We start from the raw sequence: 17,716 nt of genomic DNA on the forward strand, positions 1-17,716 counted from the left end.
TCATATTGAAGTCATGCTTTATCGATTAAACGAGATTAGTTGACCTGAAGCTTAAATACATTTTTAGTAAGGGAAAAACTGGGTTGTGGTCCATCTAACCACCCATCCCGATAAGGACAACGAAGAAAACAATGGATTCGGCTAATATAAAAGCTGTGTTCTCAGATGTTAATTTGTTCTTTTGTGAATGTTAATTTGTTGCCTTGTGAGTTTGATTAAGACCGAGAGAGATGGAAAAAATATTCTCTTAGAGCAATCGACTACGTCATTAGTACCATTGCTCTGACGCTTATGAGCTACTATGGACAGAGTCGGCTCCAAGAATGTTCAAGTGGTGTCACCGCACAAAGCCTTTAGTTCTGGAGGACCCTCAATTTATGATATTATTTTACATGTATATAAAGTATATATTTAAAGGTGCACTAACTAACCAAATTAAGTTCTTAGCGTAAGTCGTCTCGCTCTTTTTATCTCTATAGCTCCAACCGGGGTTCGAATACCTCTTGCACTGCATTTTTTTATGTTTTTTTAATTGTTTTTCTATTTAAGGGATGTAGATAGGTACTTAGCCATTACACCATGCTACACTTATTTATTTTCTTTTGTGTTATATCAATTTATACACAATCCAAAAAATATAAATATAAAAGAATATATATAGCAACCAAAATTTTAGACCTTATAAGGACCTCTGTTTGATTATGATTAAAATTTTAGCCCTCAAAATCTTAGGACCGGCTTTGATTATGATTAATTTTGCCATATAAAGATAAAACTAATATTTGTGGTCGAACAGGAAAGCAAGCCGTTTGGACGTAAATAATGTGACAGCAAACGAAGCATCAAATGATACATTTTACGCAAATATTAAGGGAGGAAGAAAAGAAAGGAATGAATATTATACAAAGATTGAGAAAACTTAGCCGTCTCAAGCTCGTATTCACCACAAATGGAATATAGTGGAACTAACATTCATTGAGAAACCAAAAAATTTTAGAAGAATCAAACTTATTATTGGCACTACAAGTACTACACCCCGTGCCTGTTATAGCTGCTGTACTTTATGAAGATGCTCCAACAACGAAGTAGCCTTCCGTTTGGCCCTCACTGTGCCGCTCCTAGCGAGCTCTGTCAAGGGCATCATCCCACCAAGCTTGATTATGCAGGCGAGGCTCTCTTTACCTCTCTTGCACAAGGCAAGAAAAACTGCAGCTGCGTTCTCTTTGTTACTGATAAAGTTTGTTTGTGTTTCTGTTTTTGATTGAGTGTTTGAATCGGTTTCTTGGGTAGGATAGTAGAGAAATTGAAAAAAAGAAAGGAACTTGGAGATTGGTTTCTGCTATGCAAATAATGCAGCAGACTTAATTGAATAAGTAGAGTGATTTTTACACAAGAGTATGGTGCATTTCCATCACCCATACTTCTACAAAAGGTGATTGACAAGAGGCTTTAACAACCATTAAGCCTTACTACTCCAGATTACATCCTAACCCTTCATTTTGGGGTTAAATGATTTAATCTGGAGTGTACACTTGTCACTCACACACTTACACAAACATTTAAAAACAAAACTAGCCGTTGGAGACTAGAACCCTTCATTTTCTTTCTTCTTCTTCGATGCAGATGACATCCTTTTGCTCGGGAGTATCTTGCTGCCTTCGACTCCCCGACTCCAGGAGCTGGTTAGCTTCCAACACTCCCTTCTAAACTGCTTCTGGGAGTCAATCCGAGCAAACCCCTCAGGTAATTGAATCTCTCCTTCGGTAGTGCTTTTGTGAATATGTCTGCGATCTGATCTTCTGTGCTGCAATAGATTAGCTTGATTGTGTTGTCTTGCAATGCTTCTCTGATGAAATGATATCTTCTCTTGATGTGTTTTGTTCTCTGATGAAATACTGGGTTTTTAGTCATGGCAATTGCAGAGGTGTTGTCACACAGAAGTGGTGTGGCTTCAACTTGCAATTCGCCAAAATCTTTAAGTATGAACCTTAGCCAAATAGCTTGAGATGTAGCTTCTGATGCACTCACATACTCTGCCTCGGCTGTGGACAGTGCAACACTTTGTTGCTTCACAGAGGCCCATGAAAAAACCCCTGATCCGAAAGTGAAAGCATAGCCCGATGTGCTTCTACTATCATCCTCACTGCCACCCCAGTCACTATCACAGAATCCAATTAGAATAGATGACTTTCCCATCTCATATTTGATCCCATAATCAAGAGTTCCTTGTACATATCTTAGTACTCTCTTAGCTGTGCCCATATGTATCTTGCTAGGATTCTGCATAAACCTAGAAAGTAGGCTTGCTGAGAACATCAGATCTGGCCTTGTTGCAGTTAGATACAATAGACTGCCAACAATGCTTTTATAGAGACTAGCATCTGCAGGTTCACTTCCATCCTCCTTCTTGAGCTTCTCATTTGCAATTAAGGGTGTAGAAACTGGTTTGCAACCCTTCAAACCAAACTTTTCAAGCAAAGTTTCAGCATACTTCTTTTGATGAATAAAGATGCTACTTGCTTTTTGAATTACCCCAATGCCAAGAAAATGATGCAAGAGGCCTAGGTCAGTCATCTCGTACCTCTTCATCATTTCTTCCTTGAACTCTTCCATCATTGCAGCATCATTTCCAGTGTAGACAACATCATCCACATAGATTGAGACAATGAGTGTCTTGTTGTTGCTTTCTGTCTTGGTGTAGAGTGTAGCTTCACTAGGACTTTTCTGAAATCCTTTCTCAATGAAATATGAATCAATCTCACTGTACCAAGCTCTTGGAGCTTGTTTTAGGCCATAAAGAGCCTTCCTTAACTTGTACACTTTTTCTGGAAACTCTTGATTTGTGAACCCTTGAGGTTGTTCCACAAACACTTCCTCCTCTAGCACTCCATTTAGAAATGCAGATTTAACATCCAATTGATGCAGCTTCCAACCCTTCTTGGCTGCTAGTGCTATCAAGGTCCTTATGGTGTCTAACCTTGCTACTGGAGCAAAGGTTTCATTGAAGTCTACACCAGGTTTCTGTGAGTAACCTTTGGCCACTAACCTGGCCTTGTTCTTTTGCACAGAACCATCTAGATTTAGCTTCACTTTGTACACCCATTTTACACCAATCACAGGCTTCTCACTTGGTCGATTTACAAGTTCCCAAGTGTCATTCTTTTCTATCATTTCAAGCTCTTCCTTCATTGCTTTCTTCCAAGCTTTGTCTTTCTCAGCTTCTTCATACGTTTCTGGTTCTACTACACAGTAATTACATGTAGCATAAATCTCATCCAGATTTCTCAATCTTACTGGAGTTGAACTAGGAGTTGTTGTCTGTGATTGACTTGATTGTGGACTCATAGTAGCTTGCTGTGGGGTCCCTTGTATGTCACCATTATCTGTGACTTCTTCTTGAACTGAGGTCTCTATAGGCTCCCTTGTTTGCCTTTTGTTTAGGTCAATTTGTAGAGAGACACTGTCATTTTCCTCTACCATTGTATCCCAGTTCCACATTGAGTCTTCATCAAAGATAACATCCCTTGATAGGATTATCTTTTGAGTCAATACATTATAAACTCTGTATCCTTTCTCACTGGTACCATAGCCTACAAAAACACCCTTGTTACTTGATTTCTCCAACTTGTGCCTTAGTTGATGAGGGATGAGATTGTAGCATACTGAGCCAAACACTCTCAGATGCTTCACAGAAGGCTTCCTTCCACTGAACACTTCAAATGGAGTCTTCTTCTCCAATGCCTTAGTAGGACACCTATTCAATAGATACACTGAGGTGTTCACAGCTTCACCCCAAAATTTATAAGGCATGTTCTTCTCATGCATCATAGACTTAGCCATTTCGACTATTGTCCTATTCTTCCTTTCTGCAATCCCATTCTGTTGTGGTGAATATGCCACAGTGAGTTGCTTCTCCAACCCTACATCTTCACAGAATACATTGAACTCATGTGAGGTGTACTCACCACCCCTATCACTTCTTAGTCTTTTGATTTGGTATCCACTTTGCAATTCCACCATTGCCTTAAACTTCTTGAATATTGTGAATACCTCAGACTTGAACCTCATGAAATACACCCAACACATCCGTGAATAATCATCAATGAAGGTTAGGAAATACCTGTTTCCACTGATTGTTGTTGTTCTCATTGGTCCACACACATCTGAGTGAATCAATTCGAGTGGCTTTGTTGCCCTCCAAGCCTTTCCAGCTTCAAATGAATCTCTGTGATGCTTGCCAAACACACACCCTTCACAGATTTCATTGCATTGATCCATTTTTGGTATACCTTGCACCATTTCATCCTTTTGCAGATTTTGTAAGCTTGTCATGTTTAAATGACCAAGTCTCTTGTGCCATAGTTTCATAGAACTTGTCACACTTGCTTTCTTTGCCATTTCTTCTAAGTACTTCAGTACAAGTGGAAAGCTTCTGTTTTTCACTTCCACTTTGGTCACCAAGTTTGATAGGGATCTGTCATCATAGATCTCAACCACAGTTCCCCCAAAGAGTAGGAAATAGCCATGCTCCATCATTTGACCCACACTAAGTAGATTCTCATCCAATCCAGGCACTAGCATCACCTCCCTTATACATCTTCTTCCTTTCTTGGTGTTGATAACCAGAGTTCCTCTTCCAGTGGCTTTGACAATGTTTCCATCACCCATTTTCACTTTTCCAGTGAAGTTTGTGTCGATGTCAATAAGTAAAGACTCATGTGCAGTCATGTGGTTGCTGCAGCCACTGTCAATGTACCACACTTCATTGTTTCTCTCCATTTTTGCATTGAAAGCACAGAACACATTTGCTTCTTCTTCCACTTGATTTGCACAGTTTACTTGTTGCACATTCTTTGATCTGCAGTCCTTCATAATGTGCCCAAACCTGTTGCATTTGTGGCATCTAGGCTTGTCCTTGAACCAACACTCTCCAAGGTGGAATTTATCACAGTGCTTACATTGCTGCTTGGTTCTTGGACCTACATTGGTGTTGCTGCCTTGGTTAGGTCTTGAGTTGTGATACCCTTTTCCTTCCCATTTCTTGCTTTTGCCCTTCCACTGTGGTTTCTGATTGCTTGCACTGGCTTGACTACTAGATCCAACATTGAGTGTTTGAAAGGCTTTCTCAGGTGCAGAGTCAGCATGCCTCTCGAGCCTTTGATCAAAAGCTCTTAAGGATGCCATCACCTCTTGTACACTGAGAGTTTCAGTGTCTTTGGTTTCTTCTATAACACTCACTATTGAATCATAGGGTTTAGTCAAACTAATCAACAGTTTTTGGACAATTCTTTCATTAGGCAGTTCCTCACCATATGTTTTCATCTTGTTTACAACATCAAACAGCCTAGTGAAGTAGTCTTTTAACAGCTCATTTTCCCTCATTCTTGTATACTCAAAATCTCTTCTAAGGGACTGAAGTTTTACCTTTCTAACTTTGGTGTCTCCTCTGTATTCTTGCTGTAAAACTTCCCAAGCTCCCTTTGCAGTCTCTTCATTTGCTATCCTCGGAAAAATGGTGTCTGAGACAGCACCTTGAATGATTCCAAGTGCTCTAGCATCCTCCATCCGATTCTGCTTCAGTGTTTTGAGTTGTGTTTCTGTGAGATCCTCCTCTAGAGCATCGATCTCCATCTCAGGTAGTTCATACCCATGTTGAACCATATCCCATAGATCATAGGATTTGAAAATGGTTGTCATTCTTATTCTCCAAAAATCATAATTCTCCCCATCAAAGACTGGAGCTTTTAGCTCACTGCTACTGCTGGATCCTTTCATTTCCAGAATTGTTTGTTGATTATTGTTATAGAAGACACTACGTTGGTGCTCCCAAAGATCTTATCTTGCACAGATTACGCCCCGAAAGTTGTAAGATCAATAACAAAGCTCTGAGGCCATGATAAAGTTTGTTTGTGTTTCTGTTTTTGATTGAGTGTTTGAATCGGTTTCTTGGGTAGGATAGTAGAGAAATTGAAAAAAAGAAAGGAACTTGGAGATTGGTTTCTGCTATGCAAATAATGCAGCAGACTTAATTGAATAAGTAGAGTGATTTTTACACAAGAGTATGGTGCATTTCCATCACCCATACTTCTACAAAAGGTGATTGACAAGAGGCTTTAACAACCATTAAGCCTTACTACTCCAGATTACATCCTAACCCTTCATTTTGGGGTTAAATGATTTAATCTGGAGTGTACACTTGTCACTCACACACTTACACAAACATTTAAAAACAAAACTAGCCGTTGGAGACTAGAACCCTTCATTTTCTTTCTTCTTCTTCGATGCAGATGACATCCTTTTGCTCGGGAGTATCTTGCTGCCTTCGACTCCCCGACTCCAGGAGCTGGTTAGCTTCCAACAGTTACGAGGGCAGACCTTTTCGCAAAAGGTCTATCAAAACAGGTATGGTGCCGGCCTATACAATGGTTACTTTTGCCTCTTGGTGGTTAGCAAGAACTGACATGATAGTCAGTGCTTCATCGACCATGATTGAATCAGTTAGCATCTTGAGTAAGGCTGTGACTAGCCCTGCCCTTGTTGCCCTGATAAATGCACAAATTGAACAATGCCGTTGAAGCATCCTTCTTCGCTCTGGTGCTCCCGTTTTGAAGCAACTCTACCAAAGCAAGAATTGCCCCGGATGCTCCGATTATTATCTTGTTCTCATCAGCAAGTGACAAACTAAAAAGGTTGCTGCTGCATTCTCTTTCGTTTCCATGCTTCCGGGTCTGAGGACTCGGACAATGGAAGGAACAGCACCGGCAAGCATAATGAGCTCATTGTTATTGTCATATATTGAGAGGTTCAGAACGGAAGTTACTGCATTCTCTTGTCTTAGTCCATCTTCTGATGTTAATAGGTTGACTATAACAGGTATGGCACCCGCTTCCGCAATTAGTATTCTGTTGTCAGTGCTTCTTTTGGAAAGCGATCGAATCTCAGCTGCAGCAGCTCTGCGCTCCTCAATTGATCGACTGGAGAGCTTGCGAACCAAGGCTTGAATCGTCGCTGTGTCCCCAGTAATGTTACGGAATGATCCATCACTCTTCTTGATCTTCCCGTTGAGCTGCTCTATATTGTTGTTAATACACCACTGTGCAATCAAACTCCTCAAAACATAGTTCGGAGTTAGTGTCAAATTCACCAACTTTTGCTGAGTTTTCGGACATGTTGTGTTCCCACAATCTACCCATCTCTGTATGTAAGATCTCTCGTACGTCTACAAACATAAATTGCAAATACAGTATCAAATTTTAGGCATCAACCTATTAAAAGGAAAACCCCGAATTCTGATGAACGAAAAACAAGAATAAAAGATAGCATTTTTAGCACACACACACACCTGACCTGTGGCCACAATAACAGGATCCCTCATGAGTTCCAAAGATATTGGGCATATAAAATCGTCAGGAATTGCAGATGAGTTGGCATCAGGCTTCTTGATATCGTCATGATCATCGACATGGATGTCATCAGCAGAGTCAGCAGCACGAAGGGTTTCGGATTTACGAATCACAATGTCATCAGCAGAATCAGCACTAAAGCTTTTGGGAATACTGCCAATCGTCGTTGCATTGTTCTCTACATTTCCAGACTCCACCAGAGACTAGGAGAGGGAATGAAACGACACCGTTCTCTCTTTCATGGAAGACCCATATCTTTCTATTGCTCTTCTCAACTGGGCTCTAACCAATTCAACCTAAAATCTGCAAAAAAAAATTGAAATTTTTTATAATTAAATTATAAAATAAACTAAATAATAATGAGTTATTAACTTTAGGTTAATTCATTACAGTGAAAAACATGCAACGTAGTAGAAGTAGAACAACATTGACAGGCTTAAGTTAAAGTCAGTTACCTGTTCTTCAACTTCCTCGGAGATGTCGAACTGGTCGTACCGTATGTCGCCCAGCGCCTTCTCCAATTTCCACGTCACGCATTGGAATTGGAAGCTTATCTTCTTGCTCGCTTCGTCCTTTTAATTATAAAAAGATCGAAACTTTAATTCAAACAAAAATTAAATCAACAAAATTTGCAAAATATGAACTTGAGAGAGAGAAAATGTACATTGTAATTGGTGGAGACCGGGGGAGGGGCCAAATTGGAAGTGAAGTTGGCGGCAAGCAAAACGAGGCGCTTGGCGGCCTGGAGGGCGACCACCAGTTCAGATACCCAGGATTCTGTCGGACTGGAATTCGTGGAAGAAGTCGACGCATCCGACGGACTAGATAGGTGCAGCCCTTCTGAAAAACGCCGGTAACGCCGTCGGCGAATTTGCTCGCACCCACGACGTCGTTGAGCAATTGCAGTAGCTCCGATGAACGGTCGACTCAGCCGGCTACTGCTCCGGCCATTGGGTCCTTCAGTTTTCTGTGGGATGGATTGTTGTTTGGTTTTATGATGGATCTGCGTATAAAAGCAGAACACGTACAATGTAGGTGGTGGGATCGAAATGGCCGGCGGTCATGGGATTAAGGATTTAATAAAAAAAAAAATTAGAGAGAGAGAAACGGAGAGAGATTGGAATGAATTTAGGAAGGAGAGATAAAAGAGAGAGAGAGTGAAGAAAGCGAGAATCTCGGTGAGGAAAAAATTTTGAATGGAGGGCAAAGTAACCAAGAAGATACAGTTGGAGCTTCAATTAGAATATTATTGCGCGCTTGAATTTGGAGGCCTAATGTTACTGATTTTAGAGTAACGTTAGAAAGATTAAAATTTGTAGATTAAATTTATAAACTAAATGTTGTGTCATCAATAAAAAATGAGCATGTTTATCAATGTTTAAGTAATAATATGCTCATCAACTTCCATGTAATTTAGTTTACAAAATTTAGTCTACAAATTTAGTCTCCCTAGCATTTACTCTTGATTTAATAATTCCATGAAATTAGAGCTCGTTTGGATATGCTTTTAAAATGACTAAAGGCACTTTTGGTAAAAATATTTTTAGAACCAATCCTTAGTAAAAATGCAAGTAAATCCTGAAAAAAAACATTTAAAGTGCTTTTTGCAAGAAGCACCAATTTGTGCTTCTTGCAAAAAGCACTTTAAGTGCTTTTGGAACCCAAAAACATTTTCTCTAAAAGCGCTTTCAGTCATTTTAAAAGCACATCCAAACGAGCCATTAATCTATAAGGATAATGTTTATGTCCCCGTGTAGGAGGACTTACTTGTCTCCCTTCATGATTAACAAATTTTGAGTGTCTGTATATTAAAATCGGAACAGTTCATTCTCTTTTTCATCATCTGAAGATCATATATGTATAAAATAATTAGGGGTGTGCTATCCACACACCCCATTTTACTTCTCACACACCTCTTGATAATTTCTGTCCGTTGATCTTCTTCAATTTATCCGATCGGACAGTTGAAAATTAAAAAGGTGTGTGAGAAGTAAAATGGGGTGTGTGGATATCACACCCCAATAATTAAATGTGGATACCGTTTAATCATCCATATGTGTTAAACCAATGAACGTGTCACATCCTAGTCTCGGCTTCGTCGTAGCACGATATTGTCTGCTTTGGGCCCCAGCCACGCCCTCATGGTTTTGTTTCTCGGAACTCAGGCGAAAACTTCCTAGTGGATCACTCATTCTGTGAATGCTCTCGCCCGAACTCACTTAACTTTGAAGTTCCGATGAAACCCGAAGCTAGTGAGTCCCCAAAAGACCTCGTGCTATATGGAGGTGGGCATGTACATATAAGGCACATCACCCCCTCTCTGTTGGTCGACGTGAGATGTTACAATCCACCCCCCTTAGGGGCTCGACACCCTCGTCGGCACACTCGCACCACACGATAGATTGGCTCTGATACCAAATTATCACATCCCAGTCTAGGCTCCGTCATAGCATGATATTGTCCTCTTTATGCCCCGGCCACGCCCTCACGGTTTTGTTTATGGGAACTCACATGAGAACTTTGCAGTGGATCACTCATCCTGGGAATGCTCTCGCCCAAACTCGCTTAACTTCGAAGTTATGATGGAACCCGAAACCAGTGAGTTCCCAAAAGGCCTCGTGCTATATGGAGGTGGGCATGTACATATAAGGCACATCACCCCCTCTTCGTTGGTCGATGTGGGATGTTACAGAACGGCTTTGGTAACAAATAGCATATTCATGATGAATCGTCTATTTATTTTATGCATATGAATGACTAAAAGATCTCTAAAATTGAATAAATTTTTTACATATATAATCTTTAGATTATGATAAAAAGAATGAACGATCCGATTATGACTTTCAAACAGTAAAAAAATTCATTAATCGTAAGTTGTGAGACAAGTCCTTAATTTAATAGTTTGGGTTTGCAACTAAAGAATTTCAAGAAATGTAACGATAAAACTAAGCCACTTCAAACCCAATGTATATTATACATTAATGTATAGTCAATAGACTCCTCTATGAGTAGAGTTAGTGATACTTATTTTCGAATTCGGATCCTCTTTGTGAGGATTGCGGGGATTCTTGAATCATATCCGTTCATCATATATTATGTGTTCAGAAATTATTTTAAATATTTTTATTTAAAATTAAATACAGATATTATCTGACAAAAACTGACCACACGAATGACGATGAATGAACACAATTTACAAATCCTCAGGATCCTCACTATAAGGCCATCGCCAACTGATCCAGTCAGAGGGTCATATGGCTAAAAATAGCCCAAAATGACACGAAAATTGTCTTCAACCGAGGGTTAGGCCAAAGGGCTTGTGGGCCCTACCATGCCAAAACCATCCAATCAGGCCAACCGGCTAGCCATCTCCAGGCAGCCCGATGAGCCCAACCTTTTTTTTAATGAATTTTTTTTTTTTTTTTAAATTTCTATATTTTTTTTTCTAGACCATTTCTCACATACTTTTTACCATTCCATACTATCTGACCTCATTTTATTTCAATTCTTCACATTCTATTCTCTTCCAATAATCTTTCCTTTAATTTTTTCAATAATTTTCAAATGGCCACCTCTTTCAATACTCCAATATGTCCAAAAATCTTATTTTAATATAGTAGTTTAATTTAATTAACTATATTAATTCAATTAAAATAATAAATTATATTTGACCTATGGCCTTTTGGTCCCTCGGTTGGAGATAGTTTTTTGTTACAGGGCTATGTTTGGCCTATGATCTTTTGGCCTATTCGGTTAGAAATGATATGAAATATGCTATGATATTGTTCATTAAAATATAATTTATTAAAGGGTTATAGGGCTAAAAAGAATTCTATAACAATCATTCGGTTGGAGATGGCCTAAGAATCCGAAGAGGAGCGTGTTGGCTTATTTTCATTTAGTCGGAAGAGGTAGAAGGCTCAACTTGTTGGGATGTCGATGACGATATATTCGTGAAGTTGATACCTACTTAGCTATGCCTTGACATTGTAATTTTGTTGTGACATTGTCTTTTGTTTTTGTTTCTTTTTTCCTTCTAGACACAAAATTTGAAAGAGCTTTCATGGTGGTGGCGTATGCGTGTGGCTTGTTCGTTGCAAATCTATAAGAGCAATTTCATCGTTGTTTATTGCTTTAGGGATATGCAACCCAATATTCCTTCTTCTTTCAAGACACTCCAGCTCACTCGGGCAATTGGCCCCAAGGCGAGCCCAATGGAGAAGTGGCAATATCGCGTAGCCCAGTGCCCTGCCTATGTGATGTAAGGCTGACGTAAAAAACTAATTAAAAATATAAAAAATTATAATTTTGTCTTCTCTAAATACATAACTATGTTCTTCTACTTTACACTATATTTCAATATTTTCGAATACTTTCAACTAACTTTTTATTATTATCTGAAAATAAAAATAAAGTTATCTTTTATTATTCTATAAAATAAAAAAAATACTAATATTTTATTACTAATTGCCTAGGCTATGCACTTTAGCAGTTACTATTTTTTGCAGGCAGTTATTGTGTTCATTTAAGGGGATTGAGTTGCCTATTGCCCAGTGAACCTTCGTACACTAGAAGTGCACTATACACATTCTTTCTCCCATTTTTTATTTCTTGACATTATCTATCCCCGGTCATCTGCATTATAGTTGTATTCTACAAGAGATCGAACTCGGCCCTTTCTTATTGTTCTAAGTTTTAGTTTTAATTTATTATTATTGTAACACCGTTATTAGGGGCCCCTCATGTAGATGAATAGGTGGTATAGTAATACTAATTAATCAATAACAATAGTAAAAACAAGAAGGTTTCTTACCATGAGGAGTTTATGCTGATGATGATTTACTATAGTGATTAATAAAAATTATGTCTATATACTCTGGTGCGGGTTCGATTCCCACCGATTTTCTTCCCCTCTAAGTCAAAAACAATTTAACCCATTCACGATCCCGTTTGTAAAAAAAACCTATGGGGAGTCTGCTATAAGACAGTCGATCAGCTCCCTATCCCTATGGTTATAAAGCAATGAAAAAGCCTTGATTCATGCACTCAAAATATTAAATTTGACATTGCTCCCACTCCCATCATCAATATGAATTTCTCGTCGATTAATTGCAATGTGTTTGTGATCTTGTCTAATATATTTTCTTTGGAAGAAAGTCAAAGGTTAAGTTGGCTTGACCTTGACAACATTGAGCTGTTGCCGGCTGATTTAATTAGCTTTGCTTGAAATATAAAAGAAGTAACCAATAATCCTTTTGCAGAATAATCATATCCTTTATCAATTGAAATATTCACATTTCAAACAGATCATTCGATTGGAAAAGAAATGTCACCCGAGGGGGTTTTCTTTATTTATTTTTCTTTAATCTTCTTTTGATGAGCATTTTTTCTTCAATCTTAATTTTTATAGATTCCTTATTTTAACGAACAAATGATGTGTAGCCATGTGAACCGCTTCCTTAGAAGAAGAACATGCTGCAAAGTGCCAAGCCACACATTGACAACAACAACAAGAATGTTTTTTTCCACAAAGTAAAGTCAGTTTTAAGTCACACATTAACAGGGTTACTGAATTAATCTCAAGAACATGAAAGCAAAATAATGCTTAGTAATGGTAATTGCATCTCTACTTAATTTAAGATTGAAGTATAGGACATATTAGAAGTCTATATGCATGGGATGGCCTTATGATTAACCATACGTGCATGCATTAAGTCCATCTTAGAGTTTTGATTTCTTGTATTAATTAACTTATTAATTAAAACCAACGAGTATCACGTAGCTTTGTAGATCACCCAAAGAGATGATGACACAAAATTCATGGTTAACACTCATATATAACTTCACGTTTAGCTTTGTTTATTACTTAGGGCTTTTGAAGGTAAATGGCACGATGTAGGGGTGTACAAGTGTGATTTTGTGGTGTGGAATGGGTGGTGTGGGTTGTCGGCCGCTTCTGGGTTCCCGGTAGCTGCGACTGGTCATTCATCATCAAGGCTCTAGGGTTTTATCTACTAGCCGGATTTGGGCCTCTTTTGTTTGGACTTTTGTGGATGACTTTTCTTTTTAGGTTAAAACTTGTTTATGTTTTTTCATTTATGTACTATTCGTGATTGCGCAGTAAAGAACCATTACTCATGTTTTGTTTACATAAGTGGCATATTCTTTTTGTATGTTAGACCTTTCTAGAGTTATATAAAGTGTATTTCGTCGGTTTGGACTTTATTTTATGAATATTCTCTACCTTTGACAAAAAAAAAAAAAAAAACCTTTCTCTTCATATTTGTATATAAATGAGAACAAAAAATCGTAGGTCAATATCAATGTGGATCCACTTGTAGATGAGGAAGGAGGGAATATAAAGATTATATTTTCACTATTTGCTTAAACAGGTATTAATGTCCACATATATTATTTGGGAAAAATATATATTTTATTTTGGAAATATTTTTTCTCACCACTCTATTTATCATCGTTAGATGAGTTTAAATTTCAACAGCTTTGTAGTTGATAGACACAAATCTCAAAATTTAGACTCAATAATAAATATGATGATGAGCATTACCACCACTTGAGGATGGGGTGAGAAAAAATGCACCCTTTTATTTTGAATAAAGCTACGAAGACCAACTTATTTGAATTATATCTCTAAACCATATCATATGACAGCTGGCATATACATGCAACATCACTTAATTAATCAATAGTTTTATTTTTATAATTAAACTAATTATTCTAAAAAAATAACTGCTAGGCTTCTCAATACATAATTAATTTTGGTAATTAAAATCAATAGACCCTAATATATAATTGATCTCCAATTGATCAATACATAATTATTTCATAAGCCGTTCCAGATAAAATTAATGCTAGTCAGAAACCTTCCGATCCACGTGGACGAATATTTGATTATCTGAAGAGAGGAGTCTTGGTAGATGAAGCAAATTCTGATGATTTCTTTGACATTTTAGACTCGAAATTTTGCTCCTAATCCTTGAGGTTATCAGGAACTGGATTTCACAAAGGAGCAGTTATTGTGAGGTCTAGGTTTAAATCAGGCAGCCGGCCACAAGAATCATCCTCTAAGCAACTTGTCCCGTCCGATTTTTGGTCGCAACTATTATTACCACTGGATCTTGCTTGCTGCTGATAATTGCTAGGGTTTTTTAAAGCTGCAGACAATGTTGCAGTACTACTGACAGTTTGTGAATTTTGATGATGAAGACGAGAAAGATTAACGTTGTTCGGTCGATGATTATTTGGATCTATACCCATGCTCATAAGCTTTCTTCTCAAATGAGAGTTCCAATAGTTTTTCACTTCATTGTCTGTACGTCCTGGCAATCTCCCAGCAATCAATGACCACCTAAAAAAATAAGCTAAATAGTTAGTTAAATCGTTTAGTTAACACCAATAAATCTGTAAACTGTACTTATTTATGCATGGTGCAATTACATATATAAATAATTGATCATTCTTTTTTGATCATTTGTCGTAAGAAATAAATTAATGACAACGGGGGACAATTAAAATTCACACACTTTGGTTTTATCACCATGCACACCCAATTTATTTTAGCCCTTGGATTAAATAAAGAAAAGAAAAAAAATTAATTGATAGAAATCAACATAGATGTGCAGAAGGAGAAACATGGTGTGTATAAATGAGTTCTCTCGAAAGAATTAGTAAGTACCTGTTGCCTAGGAGCGCATGAAGCTTGACGATGAGATCTTCTTCATCTTCTGCAAAGTTGCCTCTTTTGAGGTCTGGTCGTAGATAGTTTATCCATCTCAGCCTACAACTTTTACCACAACGAAGTAGGCCTACCAAAAGAGAAGAAACAAGAAAAAGAGGTGGCAATTAGTAGTAATTAGTATCTTTTCAAAGTTCTCAGAAATTTGTCAGAAAAAGAAAGGAACAAATTAGCATTTGTTGGTTCAGTTAAAATAGGAAGAGACAAAGAAATATTTGACGAGGAATGTAAGAAATCAAGGAATTAACTCCTCGTAAGCAGTTTACCTTTCTGATGAATGTTTTTGTTATGATATAATTTACCGAAATATGTTATTATACATGTATATACCTTGTTAATCCATAAAAATATATAAATATACAAGTACTTAGTTAATTACCTGCAGCCTGAGGAAGGGTACGCCAACAACCCTCGCCATGTTTACGAATGTAATCGATGAGCTTGAGGTCTTCTTGCTTGGACCAAGCTCCTTTGTTTGTGTCTTGCTTATCGCAGCAGGGTTTCCTCATTCTAAAATCTTATAACCAACCTTAAGCTTTCCAAGAAATTAACCTAAAAATGGAGAGAGAGAGAGAGAGAGAGAGAGAGAGGCCAGAGGGGATTGGGTTGAGAGTTGAGGTACAAATGGAAGGAAGGATAATGATATATACTATCAGGAAGGTAGGTAATTATAGCTGCAAATGAATTGGATAGCCTGAAGCAAAAAAAAGGGTTGACTTGGACTGGTGGTTCGCCCATGCGTGATACAGACGAGTCTCAAAATTTTTGTGAGACATAGAGAGAAGGGGAGTGGACACATTATAATATTAGAGTTTGACAATTATAATGCTTATCAGTATTAAGATTTCAAATTTCATATCGTAGAATTGAGGATTTTGTTCAATAGTGAAATTTCAAATTATTTTATGATTATCAGAGTTAAATTGGCCTATGAGATCAGCTGCTTTACACATGAAAGTAGTGGCAGAGCTATGATTTTGAGTATAGAAAGCCGATATATGAACCAATTAAAGGAAAAATACTCCAACTTTTTCACCATGCAATATGGAAAAATCATGAACTTGTATTTTATGCAAACAACAATATTCACCATATTCTATGTCATGGAAAAAATGCACATTCTATGCACAAAACGTGCATCAGCAATGAAACTTCAAACTTTATTAATTATAAAGGTGAAAAAGTACGACATGTCTTAGGTTTTCCTGTGCGGCAGTGCCCCAACTTCTGGTTGAATTTTTACCATTGTGGTTCGTACGTATAGGACAGAAGAAAAACCATTCTCTTATTTATATTTGGCTAAATTTTTTCCTATTTCCTATTGATTGTTGGTTGAGCCCAGCGGTGCAAGTTAGATTGAAAATTTCAATCAAAACTAAAAATTTCCATTTCAAGTCCGATCATGTCCGATTCCAAATAGAAACTGGAATGTACCTATCCGATCTGAAATTTCTCAAACTCATTTTTTCAGCCTATAACCCATCATGTTATTTTAATTTGTCTGAATATAAACCAATCCAACTAAGCAACTTACTATATTAAGTTTGTTTGTCAATTTTTATAACTTTTGGATTCCTAATATACCTAGCTAATTAACCAATTATTGCAGTATGGAAATTAATACAAAATTAATATATATATATATATATGGAAGGTTATGTAAATTAATTTAGCCTTATATGTGTGGCTCACACACTAACAATTAAAGGAGAGTTGACGAAACTTTTAATTTTGAACCTATATCCCAACGGAGTTCACCACAAGAGTTTAAATCTTAATTTTTTTTATTACCACAGAGTCTATCTTTTGACATATTTGTGTTTGTGTGTCAGTGTATCAGAGAGAGAGAGAGAGAGATGGTGAAGACATCCATAAAAAGAAAAAATGGAACAAAAAAACCACGAATTATAGTGCCTCTAAGCTGTTTAATAATTAGATTATATCTGTATATACACACATATGGACACACACACACACACACACACACAAGTTTATTGATCTCTTCTCATCCTTAATTAAGCACAGAATTCATATTATTTAACTGTTTGATCACATCCAATAATTAACCTTCTGTACAATTCTTGTGCAGATATTTCATCAACTCTAGGTACAGAAAATGTAGGTAAGAATTCATCGTGTGACGAGTTGTTTGATCGTGGTGTGATTGCCCGATAAAATGAATCAACATCACCAGCAGTTTCAAAGAAGGTGTTTGCCTCCTTGATTCTGATTGTTTGGGTAAACATACGTTCATGTTCAGTATAATTATTGAGAAAATGGAAGGAATGAAGGGCGGAGAGGTAGCAATATCATTGGGATCACATGCTCATGCATGCACGTTGACTGATAGCTTCCCATTTTTGTCATCCTCGTCAACATAAAAAGGTACTGCAATATAAATCTGACAAATAAGTTATAACCACCCCATCCTACCTTATCCACATTTGGTACTGATTTTACCTACTTATCTACGTGCGTTAATTTGTCTGTTGTTCATACCTTTCAGCTAATCAAGCATCTTGGTGTACCAAGTTTTTGCTAAGCAAATAACATAAAATAA

At 37.4% G+C, this 17,716-nt stretch overlaps 1 protein-coding gene and 1 pseudogene across 1 annotated transcript; both read right to left on the minus strand.

Moving 5' to 3' along the window:
* Positions 1-879: 879 nt before the first annotated feature.
* On the minus strand, positions 880-8,354 carry LOC126595687 (U-box domain-containing protein 10-like; annotated as a pseudogene).
* A 5,726-nt stretch (positions 8,355-14,080) lies between these two features.
* LOC126595510 (transcription repressor MYB6-like) lies at positions 14,081-15,785 on the minus strand. The gene is made up of 3 exons (XM_050261784.1): positions 15,536-15,785; positions 15,097-15,226; positions 14,081-14,769 (listed from the first exon to the last, which is right to left on the minus strand). The coding sequence occupies exons 1-3, from the start codon at positions 15,663-15,665 to the stop codon at positions 14,421-14,423; spliced, it is 609 nt and encodes a 202-aa protein (XP_050117741.1). The 5' UTR covers positions 15,666-15,785; the 3' UTR covers positions 14,081-14,420.
* Between the last annotated feature and the right edge of the window lie 1,931 nt (positions 15,786-17,716).

Source organism: Malus sylvestris, chromosome 13 (genome assembly GCF_916048215.2).
Source record: "Malus sylvestris chromosome 13, drMalSylv7.2, whole genome shotgun sequence".
Classification (NCBI taxonomy): domain Eukaryota; kingdom Viridiplantae; phylum Streptophyta; class Magnoliopsida; order Rosales; family Rosaceae; genus Malus; species Malus sylvestris.